At 42.5% G+C, this 16,810-nt stretch overlaps 1 protein-coding gene across 4 annotated transcripts in view; it reads left to right on the forward strand.

The window, feature by feature from the left end:
* The first annotated feature begins 7,238 nt into the window (after positions 1-7,238).
* Positions 7,239-16,810, forward strand: part of LOC119022564 (cytoplasmic phosphatidylinositol transfer protein 1-like) — a 75,696-nt gene continuing 66,124 nt past the window's right edge. For 2 of the 4 annotated variants that reach the window (XM_037103564.1, XM_037103573.1), the window contains exon 1: positions 7,239-7,602. Coding sequence is in view for 2 of the 4 variants with exons in the window: in XM_037103584.1 (XP_036959479.1) it covers positions 7,555-7,602 (48 nt within the window). In the remaining 2 variants the exon portion in view is untranslated. The remainder of the gene's footprint in view (positions 7,603-16,810) is intronic. The other 2 variants (XM_037103584.1, XM_037103555.1) reach the window with 2 other exon arrangements.

Genomic DNA, 16,810 nt, shown 5'->3' on the forward strand with positions numbered 1-16,810 from the left:
AATGGGGATGATCTATTTACAAAATGCATCAATATTTGGTACCCTATTCAATGGAATCGAAATTAGTTAATTCATTTTTCAAAAGGTATCTGAGCAGTATGACACACAATGTACACTGGTCGACCAGCATACCTTGTGTTTTGGTGCTGGTTTTGTTGCTGGTCTATCCTGTTTTTTCCAGCGGGGCTACAATGATGACACATGTTTTAATAATGGCTGGCTCAAGAAATCGTACAGTTTGATTTATTTGAACACTTACATTTTTAGACACCCGATTTGTGAATTCTGACATTATCAGAAATTATTAGACTCATCTCTATGTTGTGAAAGTGGAGTTAACAACAATTAGCACCCCTCTCTAAGGAGCTACTTTAATCTGTTCAGGAAATAATCTTGATTTGGAAGAGGCACTGTCTTAAAACCAGGCATTCTTTTTTATAACATTGCCAAGTGAGTCTATATTTAGCTTAAAATTAAAGCGGCATCTTTTTATTCTTCAGTGGGGACCAACTATTCTCTGTTGTGTGACTGTCATATTTGAAAGCATGTAAAATGGCAAAGATAGAAGGTTTGGATGAAAATACAAAAGAATGCACAAAACCATTTGCTCCTACTAGCAGTGACATGGTACCAGAGCAGGAATTCAGTGGCTCTTGAGTTTAGAGCTTATGACTCATAAGGAATCACAGTCCAAACGTCCAGTCACCGGGGCAATAATGAAAGTCGTGATGATTAAAGAGAATGGAAATAATGAAAAAAAAAAGATGTTTTTTTTTACACAAACAAATTTGTGTAAGAAAAAAAGTGTAAAACTTACCCTTCACTTATCAATCGTCTGGACAGAGTGAATGAAGAACTTTGTGAATGGACACAACCATGTGAATGGACACCAAGTGCACTGACCACAGTCCACCAGTAGGTGTCCCTTTAATGTCTGCATTTTGCATTCCTGTCTTCACACAGTTCACTGCTTTGAAAGGCTTCGGTGCCCCCATAAATAAATGTGGGTCAGTGATTTTCCTGCTCATGGCAGAGAAAGCCCCTAAGCCCTGGGCTAAAATCAGTTTGATCCTGGTGCCGGCTCAGCACAGACCTTGGAGGCCTGATACATGGAAAATGACTCCCATCCACGAGAGGAAGATCCATTGTGGTACAACAAGTCTGACTGCAGAGGCATGAAGATGTTCTCGGTGCTTGGAGCACACTTTTCAGACCTCAAAAACGTCAGCTGAGGGAGGACTAATTGAAGCCTCGGAATGGCGATCCTCATCATCGTGATCATCAGTATTATCTTTCTCAATTCCACTGATGACCGCAGCAGGCTGTGCAGTGACAGGGCCAACATCGAGCATGCATTTGAGATTATCATTAAGCCAAGTTGGTGTAGACAGACCATCATCCTCAACACAGCCCACAGTGAAGAAAATCAGAAGGGGGATGTTTCCGCTGCCGATGTTAAAAAGTGGGACGGAGGCAGGCTTGTTTGGCTGTTTTGGAGGTCAGAGATTTGTTTGGCATTATTGACGTGGCACAGCAGTTCAGATGACATCAGACTCTAATCTCCTTTCTAATCAACACAGACCTTATTGAAATAGTTAGGTCACTGTTGGGTTGATCCTCGTTGACTCTGAGCTACCACTCACATGAAAGCTGTCCCGTGGCATTTAAGCCTCGGGGGTTTTAGGTTAAGATAACCGCGGACAGTCAGAAATGAAATACAGGTCTGGTGTTCTTTGTTTTTTGCTAATCTTTGAGTCATGAGTCAGAGAAAAATACAAGGAACTTTGTTTGAGCACCTGGAAATATTCACGTCTTGAGATATCTTTAGACATGTCTGAAGATGTCTCTTTTTCATTCTATTTATGATCACTTATTCATCTAGGACACGTTGATAAAACTTAAGGACAGTTGTAAGCTAAACATAGGACACAGGGTGTCTTTGTAACACTGATGAGGTCCAAATTGCTCACAGCTTCTGAGGATTTCCACGTTTTTATCAATTTGTTGAAGTTGTCTCCTTGCCAGTTTAAAACGCTGCTGTTTAGTTCAGCCTTTTTATAATGAAAACATGTCAGAGCACTGACAAAACTCTGCCATATAAGTGTCACTGAGATGTGCAGTGAGCAGCGTTCAGATACTCCTTAGTGTTTAAGAACAGAAGTCATTTGTTGTGTATAAAGCATGTGTTAGCCTATCCATAGTGTTTCACAGACAACATAATATGACGTTATATGACTATCTGGCTCTGCAGGTCACCAGGTTTATTGTTTCCATGTTGCATTAATGTTGGAATATGTATTATTTGATACCATATCATGGCACTGCTACACGCCAGCATTCCCTGCTGCCTTTCCCCAGTGGTCCTGAGCTTCTGTGCTGGCTGGAGTTAAAAGACCATCACTCCCCTGGTGCACCGTGCTCCCAGTCTGCACCACCAGCTACATGGCTAATTGAGCTAACTAGCCAATGGCAGCTACAGTCTACAGCAGCCCCCTATTTGTTTTTAGTATGATTTCGACAGGTAGCCAGCCACACTGCACCTTTAAATGTTTTGAAGCCAAATGAGTGCGTACATTTAAAGCAATACTATGCAGAAATGACCATTTTGTGTGATTTGGCACCCCCACATTTTCTGAGTGCTGTCGTAGTAATACTAAGTCTGCTACAATCGGTCAGACATATTGTAGGTGCTAACTACAAACGACACTCATTTGATTGCAACATTGTTATGTGTTGAAAGCGAGTATGTTGAAATAAACATGTATCACACTGTGATCCTACCCTCTCACTGAAGCCACACAGTGCAGAAACAAGTGATAGCTGGGACACATCACAAGACACTGTACCATTGACATGATTTTGAAGAGTTTAAGGTAAAAAAAAAGAAAGAAAAAAGTTACATGATGTTGCTTTAAATTGAATGATAGTTTTCACTGAACTCTGGATAACTTTGCACTTTCCATTATTTCTTGCAGCTTCCTGTGGTTGACACTGTGGCTATATTACTGTGGCAATGTGAAGAGGTTCCTGGAAGGCCATTATGTAAATGATTTCACTTTGAATTCAATTCACAATGTCCATTTAGTGTGCTGCAACACAATGTTAGAGTGTTTACAAGAGCACAAATTGGAAATCTTTAACACAGGACTGATGTGCTGTTAATGGGACGAATCAATCAGGGCTTTTAAACAGCTAGCCAGAGGAAACACATGGAGGAAATGTTAGATACAACAATAACAGCTGCTTTAACTGTTGGAATTAGTTGATACATTTATTATATCTTCCTTTATAAGCTACATAAAAGTGTGAGATAGTTTTTTTTTTAAAATAAATATATATTCTACTCTGTTTCTACATGTAAAGACAGTAAATTCTTTGGGTGACCTCTCTCTGTGAGCTGCTCACACATTAGTATGAGGATCAAGCGGAGAGCTTACATTCCAACTGCTGTTTCAGAGGGTTTGCTATCCGGCATGAATATATTTCTGGGGGAAACGCTGAATGCATGCTGACAGCGCACCATGCTGTTTAGTCAGCATCTTCAAAACAGAATTGTGAGTGTGACTTTTTGCTGAGCAGACCAAAACAAATCACAGGAGTCAATGAAGCCAGCTGGACAACCCCTACCTTAATGAGAAATGGCTGTTTATTAATGTGTGTCATCCCCGACTTTCGTCAAGACGCGCAGGACTCAAAAGGATCGGGTGTGACTCATTTTATTCATAAGACTGCTGTCGCCACAGGTACAGGCTTATCTCACGAGTCGCCCGGCTGTACTTTGAAGTAGGTATTCGCCGCAGCAGGCAGGTTTTTATGTATGCTTGGATGCTAAAATCGGTGTCACCGACTTAAGGCCTTGTTTTAAAGAGGACTGTAAGCCAAATGTTTGGGACCAAATATAAGCCAAAAGTCATTAAATATAAAAGATCTCTACTGTGTGGCTGACATCATTTTGCAGAAACAATAAAGCATAAATATACAGCATTAAAATCCTTAAAATTTCACCTATTCCTTCTCCCTCATTAATAATCCCGGCATATATGAGTAAAATCAATCTTTGTCATTTGACAAATTTAACAGCTGGACACGAGGTGCCTCCTCCTTCGGTCCATTCTCAGTGCATGTGCACTGGATGCTTCAATATTCCACATCGCACTCGTGCAGGCTGAATATCAGACGGGGACTGGCTTGCCAGACTGTTTGTGATGTCACAAAAATTTGCTGTTAAATCAGGTTTTTAAATAAGGCAAAACAAAATGTACACTTTGAACAATGAATGTGAGAATATCCTTGGGGCATCGTACATCGTTCTACACAGTGAAGCCCAAACACTTCTGACTGAAGGGGGACTTTCAGCGTCAGGCTAAAGGCTACAGACGGCACATCAGTAGACACCATTTCTATCCTCCCCGGGCTTGTACTGTATTCTTACTAACTTCCTGTTTAGTATGAGGCCATTTTGCGGTCTTTCTGATCTTGAGACATGCTTAGCTGGCAAGGTGTCTGACTTGACAAGCCACAAACATGTCACAGTTTGCCCATTAAAAAAACCCCAAAAAACTCCAGAATGCTTTTTTATCATCACGTCTACGTGAATGTTTGGGATACTGCATCGTCACAAGGGAGGGAATACCGTGTCATAGGACACTGTTGTGAGTGATCGCACTCCTACACCGTTAAAGGATGAGTTCACCCCAAAAAATGAAAATTCAGTCGATCTAGTCACGTGAGTGGATGGAGAGATGAGGGACGTTTTGTACCAATGTAACTCACTTCTGGAGCTTCACAGCAAAACAGCATTTATGAAATGGATGGGGACCTGTTATCAATACGGGGGAAAAAAATAAAGTAACATAAAAACACTGGCTCCACATAGCCTTTTTCAGAGCAATTTAAGTCACTGGAAGCCCCAGCATGCAAAATAGATTTGAAAAGACTTTTTTTTGTGTGGACGAGCTCATGCACCCACTTCAGATAGGTTGTGCCCTCACACTTTTAGTTTAGCAGCTACAAGTGAAGATTTCAGTTCAAAAGTGTAAATGTGTCTTTTAAATCAATTATTGGATTTCTTGGTTGTTTTTCCGTCTCCGTTTAAAAAAAAACAAAAAAAAAAAACAAGCCTACTTTGTGTGACATTCCCTCCACTTTCCATCAGCTTGAGGGTGAGTATAGATAATGACCGAATCGTCATTTTGCGGGTGAACTTATCCTTTAAAGCTGAAAGTCAGCGCGGAACCCTGATCGGTGTCTCGTTTTAAACTCCATGTGTATGTGTGTGCGTGACAGACTGCTCATGTCAAACTGATCATTTTGTAAAGTAACCACTGCCTTGACAGTAACGATGTATATGAGGCTGAGAAAACGAGAGGTGAGACAGATGTGGGGGGTTGAGGGGGGAGTGTGAAGCACAGAGCTGATGTTTCCTGAGCTGCGGTGGTGTTGGCCGATGTTTCCACCACGCACAGGGTCGTATTTCAGCGGGCCAGGCAGGAGGGGAGGAGGGGGAGAGGAGGTGAGGGGAGGAAGGGGGGCCGGGGCTGCTAACCTCTTCAGTTTTCCGATGCCTCTCTGCTGCGAGCCGCTCTGTAAGTAGAAGTAGAGCCGGAGGAAACAGAGGGCCTCCTCTCTCTCTCTCTCTTTTTTTTTCTTCTTCTTCCGACTCAAGTTCTTGTTTCGTGCTGACAACTTTGAGCACTCTATCGTGGAGTCACTGAGGGGAGAGCAGCTCAGCGGAACACCGCCTCGAAAGCACTCACGTTGTCTTTTATCAGCAATTTGGACGTTTACTTGTAACGGTATCCACAGACCCGCGTGCAGCCAGCCGGCACAAAGCAATGTCACATCCGGTCAAACTCGTTTCAAACTAAAGGTCTTATCGAAGAATGGCTGAAAGAGTCAATCAATTATTAGGCAGGTAAACAAAGTTAGGTAAAGCACATTTCCAGTACTTTCCTTAACTTTGTTTACCTGCATTACATTTTATATATGTCAAACTACAAGGAGGCTCCTTTATCAGTGTTATAATGTCAAACTACAAGGAGGCTCCTTTATCAGTGTTATAATCCTGGTGACCCATTTGTTGATGTGTATGACAGAGAAAAGCTTTTTGGTGAATCCAGTCAGTACGGATTATTAAACTATAAGATACCCAGACTAATAAAATAATGTATTATGGTATGGTGACTCAGATAGTGTAAGGCTTTAGATTGTTTAGACTAGATCTGGTTAAAGGGCTGTGTACTGTATGTTTGGTTAGTTGATCAGGCCCGAGAAGATACAATTTTGAAAATGGATGCAAAATTGTTTTAGTAGCTCCAATTCAGCATACACATCAAATGCAATTAAGCCACAGACTCTGCAAATACATCAAGTAAGTTCTTTTGTCTATTATTCTGTCCTAAAATAACTATTTCAACAAAAAATCCAGTGGAAATCATTTTCAGTGTCTGTAAGATGGAATATCATTATCATCACAAACAAACAAACAATCAATCAAATCGAGTTGCCCCTCGATTCTAAGAAAATCTCGTACATACAGCACTCATATGCCTGAACAATACTTAATTTTCCCAGATAATTTATTCAGTGTTGGTAATTTGATCAAACACAGCTTTATTTAATACATACACCATGTGCGCACAATTTAACCAAAGTAAAACCTATAACTAGATTTGGCATGGGGCTACTCTCCAAGACACAAATTTAGCTGATGATGCATGACCTGCATTAGTTGTACAGTGTACTTGATCGGTGCACATTTGCAATTACTTAAGACACATAAAACAATAAACAATGTAGCTTTTGGTGCTCATCTTTGTGGCCTAGGGCAGAGCTGCCCAACGAGGGGCCTATGGGTCAAAAAGTTGGCCCACCACAAGGTTCTCTTTGGCCCGCAAGATGTTTGTAGTGATTTTAAAAAAGGGTTTATGCTGTTTTACTTTTCCATTTTAGAATGTATGTAAAGAGTATCAAAGAGTGACACAGGGAGTCAGACAATTAAGGGCACAATTAAGGGAATTCTAGTACCACTTGACATCTTGACAATGCAGGACAATGCATGTTAATCAACCGATCAACTTTAGTACTGACCCTCAAAGAGAATCAGTTTGTGCACATCTGACTAAGTAATAATTCAGTCAATGTATTCATATTTTATTTGTGATAAGACTGAAACAGACGAACGTGGTGAAAACCCCACGCTCTTATTTTGAAGCCCCACATCCTCCGTCTTCCGCTCCCGTCCGTGGCTACTCGCTGGCGGCTTGACTCCGCGGTGTCATAGAGGGGGACGATCCCGGAGCGAGCTCATTTCTGCCCTCACGTTCGCTGCCGGAGAAGAGAGCCCGCTGGTTCCGATGAAAGAAGTCAGTCGTAACTCGGGGTGCATTTCATAACCCGGCCTAACCAACCCTCCCACATGTGCTGACACGTCTCCAGGTATTACACACATCCCGTCGGGTCGGCGGAGGGAACGTTCACTCGGCTGTTTTTTTTTTTTTGTTTTTTTTTTTTGACACGCTGTGAGAACATACGAGAGACGCGCAGAGGGGGAAGATGTTGCTGAAGGAGTACAGGATATGCATGCCCCTCACAGTGGAGGAGGTGAGTTTCCTACTCATTCTTTTTGTTTTATAGACTTGTTTGTCCCCATTTTAACCGCGAGGCGGGAGGTCGGGCTCCGCGAGGGAAGAGGAATACAGTTTACGTGAATGAGATGAACTTGAGGGGACCGTTCCCTCATTAACTGTCCGCTTTCTCTCTCTCTCCCTCTCTTCTCTGTCACTGGAGCCTTACACTCATCTGTGACGTGGGTAATTACTCCCGTGGCCCATGAAACACTTCAGTATAACCTGGCAGACAGTTTGTGCGATGAGCTGATAGGACTGACTGACAGTATTAACATGGTATCGTCATCATCGTTATCGCCTCACTGGTCAGATCCCTGGAAGTCACACTGCCTGTCAGACCACCGCGATGTTGAGGTTTCAGCACTGTTCGTCTGTCAGACACACGTTCTCCCTCATTACACACACACACACACACACACACACACACACACACACACACACACACACACAATCACATGTAAATTGCATTGCATGAAATTCATGCTGCTGCCCCATTGGCTGCACGTGATGGCACTGACACAATGCAGAGCAGAGCAGAGCAGAGCAGGGGTCTCTGCACTAAGTGTTTTAGTTGCACTGATTGGCAATTAGAAAGAGAAAGAAAGAAAGCATGAAAGGCAGGAAGAAAGAGGCTGTGGTCTGCATTCAGTCTGTTCAGTTTGGTCTCACGACTCAGTCTAAAATTAGAAGGCGAAGATGAACGCTCTCTTGTCCTGGCGTGCAACACAACGCCACCTTTTTTTCAATTATCACCCGTGTCATTGTTTCCTCCTCCACTCTCCTCCGGCGCTTGTGATGCGCTGCCCTGATGCGTGGGTGTCCTCGCTGGTCTTCCTACAGATGAGGGCTGCCAGTCAGGTGGAATAATGGTCCGGCTACAGCGCCGTTTTGTCTCCACTGACATCTTTGCAGCTCACACGTCGGGATGAAAAAAAACAAAACAAAACAAAACAAAAAAAAAACAGCAAACCCTGACAAGGTTTGTTCTTCTCTTGAAGACACGCCAGAAAGCTCAAACAAGCCGGCCCTAACAATCAGCATTTTTTTTTTTTTTCACTTTCAACAAAGTTATTTTTAGGGAAGAAAGCGAGAGATGAGATGACGGCAGATTAGAGACGTTGCCTCTCAACTTTCTCACAACGTCTTTTCACATTTCCTTCCCCATTAATCTCTGAATGTTGTAGCATGGCAAACTGCGTCAAGTTCGTGCCTATTTTAAGGACTGTTTAATGGGAAAGGAGTAGAACACATTGGATTGATATTTCGACGAGATGAGTCCCTGCTTTGTGTAGTATAGGCTGACTGAATGGCTGCGCATGTACACCAAACAAGTGCAGGCTCAAAGAACACGTTTGTTTTGCCCCCTGGCCCCCATCAAGTCAGCCAGTGCTGTGTTTTCTCATCACAGGCCCTGAAATAGGCGTTTACACCACTGACTCATGCAGAAATCTGCGGTCAAAAGGGAAGCGGCGTCTTCTAATACGAGAGCATCGGGGGGAGGCTGTGAAGGCAGTTGGTCCTGCGCGTATTCTGACATACCTTTTGTGCTGTGTTTGTGTGGGTGTTTAGCATTCGTGTGTGTGTGTGTGTGTGTGTGTGTGTGTGTGTGTGTGTGTTTTTTTTTTTTTCCGTTCAGTAAATCAACCTTGAGCCATCGCCGTGCTTGTATTTCACGCCCAGAGGAGTAGTGAGAGGTTTTCTTGTCACGTCCGTTGAACCTGTGAACAGATGGTTGTTATGAGAAGCAAGAGCGGCGTAATTAAAGGCTCAGAGTGTGATCCTGTTTTTATCTGAAGGGTTCGCCACAGCACCAAACTCAAAGCACAGGGCTGAATTCAGCTGTTATTGCAAACGTGACAGATCTGCTTACAGGTGACTTAAAGGGAAGGTTCACCCGCAAATGCAGATTAAGTTATCATCTACAAAACCACACAACTCAACCCTGATCTCCATCTTCAGTGGGATGAGTGGATGATGACTAACTTTTTTTTTTTTTTTTTTTTTTTACTGGTCATTGTCAAACTGCAAGAATATTGTGAAGGATAATGGAGTTGAACAGTACACTCCCTTCTTGAAAATACAATGTGTTCAGAGGGGAGGTTCACTCGTCATCTGTGGGATTAGAAAACAATTCGAGGGAACAGATCACGATTCGAAAAAGACCTCACCACAAGCTTTCACACTGTGCTCGGATTGTAACATTGTAAAAAGGGGTTAGGTTGCAAACAAGAAAGTGGCCGTCCATTACCGCTCACACAGGGACTACACTTTGCTTCCATTTGTATTTTTTTATTCACTTTTTTTTTTCCAAAGATAAAGCCCTGTTTGGATGAATCCCAAGAAGCAGGGTGTCGTTGTTTGTCCACAGTCCTATCTAAGAAGGAGGTCTTGCTACTGTTCGGGGCCCAAACGGTGACGTGTTCTCTCCGGTCTTATCGTGGCGGCACACATTGAGCTGAGGGTCATCCCTTGTCTCCTAAATGAGTTGAGCCAAAGTTTCCTGTCAGTCCAAAGTGAGAGGAAGGAAGGAAGGAAGGAAGGAAGGAAGGGTGGACTGGATGAGATGTACAATGATCTGACTGCAGAGGGGATTGGGGGACTGACGGAGGAAGAGGATGGCAGCGAGGACGGAAAGAGAAGAGGGGAGGAGTGGGGGGTAATGAGGGAAGTCTGGGAGATTTTCTTTTCTTTAGAATTCCCCAGGGTCGTGCTCTAATACACTGTGTGCGCACGCTTGGATTTGGAGTCATGAGGACATGCAAGGTCACGTCTCTCTCTGTATTGTCTCTGGGAAGAGATTACTGTCTGCTGCTAGGCTGTGTTGCGTCATCACAGCCTTACTACTGCAGATGTTGGCCCGGCTATCCACGCTGTGTTTATACAAGTTTAACAAACACCATGCCCTCGGAAGAAACCCTTCAGCAGTACCGGAGCGTTTTGAGCTGTTCCCCGAGCCTTTAGTCTCTGCCCTCTTAATCATCTCCTGCCTGTCTGGGTGTGTGTCTGGCATGTTACTCCTGCCCCTTTTTTTCCCCTCCGTTTTCTTCATTCACTTCACTCACTTCCAACGAAGAACTCAAGTTTCCATTGTGGAGCCTTTCGTTTTCGTTCTTCTGTTTAAAGGAATAGGTTGACGTTTTCCTCAGCCTGGCGTAAAGACTGGAAATTGGGCGAAAGAGCAACATTAAGGCTCACTAACTGACACATCTCTTCTATAAGACGGTGTTTAAAAACAAGGTGTGGCTTTATTATTGTCGTCTGGAGTCTTATTGTTACCGTTGGGTTGCCAGGCAAGCAGAGGAGTCACTGGGAAGTCACTTCTCCTGGCCAGGAAATAGTCCTGGACATTACCAGACAAGCTGTTTCCCCTTGTTTTCAGTCTGTATACTGATAGGAGTCAACCGTCGGCAGCCGTAGCTTCATATTTAGTTGGCACACAAAAGTGGTATAAATGTTTTGATCAAACTCCCGACACCAAACAACACCAATTCCTATAAAGGGCGCCCCTTTTTCAAGATTTGAAATTCACTGTGATAACCAAGACTGTATGAAATGTCCTAGATACAAAGGGAGGAATGTAATTGTTGAGCAGAAATGTCCCCCCAAATTGCTAATTTTATTTCCCCATTACCACTATTGGCATCCTGGCATGATGGTTTCACTTTAGTCTGCTGAGACTCATAGAGATTAGATTTTTTTAGTCTATGAAATGTCGGAAAATAGTCAAAATTGCACATCACAATCTCTGTGTACCTTTGGGAAAACCACCAAAATATTCCAATTAAAATGCTGAAAACAATTTGAAATGCAAGGTCTGTTTGGTTTAAAAAAAAAAAAAAAAAGAGCTACCAGATTACTCTGTGTTCAGTGTGCATCCACCGGTCACATTATTTGCCCACCGGCTCCGCTGTCATTTGGCTTCTTTAAAACAAAGTCAATACGTAGTTGCATATCAGACCATGATTACAAACTGAAAGTAGCAGCAGCCGCAGCACAAAGTGGTAGGGATCACAACCTACTTCTCCCGGGATGAAAAAAGTTGACAGACAAGATGGTGGAGGATTTGCTGTGAAAAGCAGGAAATGTTCACTTTGCATAAAAGTAACTGTTATAAGTTTTCACATTTTACACAAGCAGTATTGTTCTCCCTTGAACATCTGAAATAGAGTTATGACCATAGCACCATACAAAACATTTAGACACATCACATGTTAGCGTTTGGCTGCCATTATATTTTAGTGTTCTCTGTGTCGTGAGAAGGGCCAGTATGACTCAAGTCCAACCAAATCAAGAAATTCAGGTCTGGATAAAGTCTTTTAACTTTCAAGGAGTTCAGTCACAGACTGTAGCTTCTGTGTTTGAGAACTGGTTTAAAGTTCAGTCTCGGACAAGATTTAGATGTAACTCCAACCAGAGCCACTTAGCCAAGGAATAATCATTTGCTCCTCTCAGTCCCTCGGGGCTAGCTCTGTTCTGTTCTCCTCCTGTGAGCGCGGCCATTCATCAGCCACCGTGCCCATTTTTTTTTCCCCCTGGAAAGGATGGAGAGGTGATGCATCACAGGAGACACGGATAGATGTGTCCCCTCTCCTGTCTACCATTATGTCTTTCTCTGCGGCAGTATCTCTCACTTGCACCTCCCTGTCTGTGGCTGACAAGCCTTTTTTTTTTTTTTTCCAAGCTCATGAGAGAAACGCTGACATCGCCCAACCTTTGGCTGACCTGTGTCACAGCGCATCTCATGTATTTGGCCTCAACATGGTCGATGAATATAAAGCTTTCATCACAATTTGGACTTCACACTCTAAAAGCTTCATCTGCACGGTGAATAGAGCTCTAGAGATGGAACGGAAAGCCCAGGTATTATCCTCTGAATAGGGGTTGCACATGAGCGGGGATACGTTCAGCGGCAAACAAAGTGAAGTAGATCTTCATTGCAGAGGGACAGCCTCTTTTTTTTTTTCTCCCATTTACCGTAATGAGTCAGAGTGTAGTGACATTCAGAGAAGGCCAGTGAAAAAGACACCCATTCAAAGCTGAATGAACTGAACATCCACGTGTTCCAAGTCTATCTGATAAAGTGGGTAGTTGGTCGAACACGTTGACTAGATGGTTGTTTAACAGGGTGTTAGCTCTGGCAAAAACTGAGGGATTATGGCACCATCTGATTGTATAAGACTGTAATCTGCTCTGAGACACGTGCTCGGGGAACTTTTTTTTTTTCTGGGCTATCATACGCAATAAAACCAAAAGTGTAACCATTTTTATAACCACCATGGTTACTATACAAATCATTGAAGTACCCTGCATTTTTTTTAATCAAACTTCCAAACAGTTGGTTAAATGCATAATTTAGTATGACACGTCTGTTCTCTCATATTTATCAGCGTGTGTGTGTGTAGTATTTGAATGATAGTAAACACACAGCATGTGGGTATGTTAAATGGCCTGATCCTGTTATGACTTAAGCAAGGGGAAGTTGCTTGTTTTGGTGCTGTTGGCACGCTGAGAGAGTAGATGGTTTGACTCAGGGGCTGGATGACTGTAGGAGTGGGAGGATGTGGGGCTGGCTGCTGGAATGAATGGCCGGATGAGTAGCTGGAAGGACACCTGGGTTGTTGGCTCACACCTTCATTTTTCAAGGCATAAACATCTCTGAAAGCAACGGTCTCACCAGAATCCATTAAAGAGAATGAGTATCTTACAGTGTAGCGCGCCCCACTTTTGGCAAAAACCACATAGAGTTTGTTCACCTGACTAAAGCCTCATTAGGACTCATACTGTGGTGCATGTTTCACACCTGCATCTGCACAGCTTGAGATATGACAACACACACACCACCCTTGTCGAGAAGCAGCTGGTGCACAGAAGTGCAGTTAACACCTGATGTAGCAGGATTGTTTTGTAGGCTTGCCCTGGTTGTTGCTGTTGTTGTTGTTGTTGTTGTTGTTGTTGTTGTTGTTGTTGTTGTTGTTGTTGTTGCTGCTGTTTGGGCAGACACTAGGGCCATCACGATATCAGAATCAGATTTTCACAAATGATCAGGGCAAAAACCATTCATGGTACCAATTTTATTAGATTATGTGATATGATCAGTTATCTATAGAAAAACTATATCTATGAGAAAAAACAAAAATAAATGCTGTCTGTCAAATTAATCTGTTTTGGAATCAAAAAACCACTTCTTGTCTCTGCTGTCTTTAATCTCCTCAGACATGATTTTCTCTTCCATGAGGGCTGGAAACCTGCATTAAGGTTACTGCAACCGGTTGTGACATTTTAATCATGGCTATCGTCCATACCAGTATGTAGCAAAACCCTTAGCATACACCATTCACACACTGTCTACATTCCTTGCCCACTGTCCCCACGCTGCTTTGCTTTTAGGAGAAATTCAAGCCATTTACTTTGCTTTAGCACATCAGCGCCACTGTAATTTGACAGTTAGCCTCAAGGAGCCTTGACAAAGAGTTAACAGTGCAACCGGTGTGTACTTTAATGTTGGTGTTAGTTTACAACATGCCTGAGGATGTCAGCTACAGTGGCTGAGGTCAGTGTGGGGGTTGAACCAAAATAAGAGGAAGATCTAAAGATCTACAGGTACGGATCGTCACGGAATAACTGTTCTTAAAGTGTCTGGTGTAAGTTTTTTACCTGCTGGGAAAAATGTTATCACTGTATCGTCAAAGGATTAAAAAAAAACAAACCCAACAACATCCTCCTCAGGGACGGCTTGTTCACCCAGCTGATGCCTGGCAAGAGATACAGCAGAATCTGCTGCAGTGCCACCAGACTACAAAGCAGCCTCTTTGCTCAGGCTGCGAGACTCCTTAACTTGTCCTCCACCATAAAAAATATTTTTTCTTTTGTAGCATAAAGGGACTACAACTTGCATTTTGTTGTACAATCCTGTGTTGTAGAATGACAAATAACTACCTGAACCTTGAGCCCCATTGTATTGTAGTGGACCCATGAAGAACTGTAATAGGATCAGAGTTGTATTGTCGTATTGTGCTTTCGCCCACAAAGGATTATCCATCATAAATTTGCACAGAAGTGCTCTTGTTGTATTGACATTGTATCAGCCAGCAAGCATGAGAGTGACAATTTGAGCCATTTCACGCTCCATGGCTTGGAGCACCATTAGGTGGATGAATTTTTATTTGAATACAATTTCCACAAAAGCCAGCAGAGAGTTTCATCAGCTTTGGCAATGTCTCTTCCCCTAGTTACTTCATTCAGGTTAGAGAAAAGAAAAAAAGAAAAAAACCATACTTCTCAGCGATTGCTGCTGGTTTGTTAAAACCCCCTTTTAATAAGGGCTCTTTAACAAGATTGGTTGCCATTGTTCAAACGGGGAGCATGTTTCCATGACGCCAGCAGTTATTTTCATGTATCCACATGCAGGGAGGGCTGAAAAGCTCAACGAGGACAGCTAGGCCTTCTAGACAAATCAAACAGTTTTCTTATTTTAGTCAAGGTAATTAAAGATGACAGTGTCCTTGGAGGGCTGGGTGTTCCTGCATTCAGAATGGGTGATGTAATGAAATGCTATTTAAAGTTGTGTAAAGTGAGACTTTATTGATCCCTAAAGGAAAAGTCTCCCCTCTTGGTCCTCATTCTCAGATGGAGTTCAGGGGTTACGATCAATTACGTCGACGTTTGCCAACACGGGGGTTTCAGCTTGGATTTGGGGTTGAACTCCTAGCTTCCTGCTTGTTACTTTTCTCAGCCCCCCACAGGACATCCACCAAGCCTGACATTAAAGCTTCAAGGCACACAATGTCCCTGTATTTATTTATTTATTTTTATTATTATTATTATTATTATTATTATTATTATTATTATTATTATTATTATTATTATTATTATTCACAGGCACTGCTACCCCTTCATTCAGAATACTGTTTTCTCTCTTAATGGTCAGACCCCTCCCACCCACTCCAGGGTTTGTTTAGACAATGGGGTCTGTTTGTTTCTTTAGTGTCATGGTAAGGTGCAAGGCCTTTTTGCCATCTGGTATACATGACAATGCTGTGATTCAATCAACATCCCATTTACTGCCATTTACCCTTCCAGAGGAAACCATCATGGGTTGTGATGGACCATTATCCACGGATGAGGCCCATTCTCATTTCCTAGATGGCTGTGTGTGTGTGTGTGTGTGTGTGTGTTTGTGTGTGTGTGTTTTGTATCACCAGAAAAGCTTGTTTCACAAGAGCTACATGAGATCGTTGCGCCGTTCTGACAGTCACGCTCTGGAGAGGGGCTGTTTCTCTTATCCGTGGCACAAATTCTGTTTGTCTCTCACACACAGCCACACTTTAAGTGCATGTTTGCTTGTTTCTATTATTCAACACACATGTGAATGTCTCAGGGTCACATCACCATTGTCCCTATGTTGTAAACCGTGTGCTCCGCAGCAGCATACACCACTCCAGTCCTGAGTTGCTATGATGAGGCCAGTGATGAGCTTCCGTGTGGTGGTGAAATGGAACAGTGTTTCCTAACATGGAGAAAGAGAGTAAAAGCCTGATGATGGCTTTTTTGGGAAAATATCTTGGCATGAAATGAAACCAGTCCATTTTCATTGAGGGTGTTGCTTGATTGTTTTGCCCTGTTCCAAAATTAAACACAGATTTTTCAATCCTGAAATGTCTATCGCAGCCTAGCCCAAAGTAAATACAAAGCTATTGTTGACCATTTTGAGAACAAGCATGCACCCACATTTTTCTAATGCAAAATAAGCCTGCAGATGACCTGTTACTGCCCCTATTAGCTAGATATGCCAATGGGACCACATCATCATCAACACTTGTTTTTCTGAGGAAATAACCAGGTGTGTGACAAAACATCACCATTAATGACTTCAGTATACCCCTGCTTGAAAGTAACTGGGACAAAAAGTCATTACAGTTCTGTAATTCTTTATTTACACTAACAATATGCATTAAAATAGTAAAAAAAACAAAACAAAAAACAAGTGCTTAGGTGGAAAACAAAACTCTTTTCAAAGAGCAAAATGCATAAAACTGTTAACTTGCATGACTGTTGGAAGCATTATCTACCATTTCTTTTAGATGAATCAGATGATCATGAAAATAAACATTACAGTAATCAGAAATTAAAACAATTATGATTTGCAGCCCTACATTATTCCTGACAATAATGGCATGCCTTTT

Source organism: Acanthopagrus latus, chromosome 1 (assembly GCF_904848185.1).
Source record: "Acanthopagrus latus isolate v.2019 chromosome 1, fAcaLat1.1, whole genome shotgun sequence".
Taxonomy (NCBI): domain Eukaryota; kingdom Metazoa; phylum Chordata; class Actinopteri; order Spariformes; family Sparidae; genus Acanthopagrus; species Acanthopagrus latus.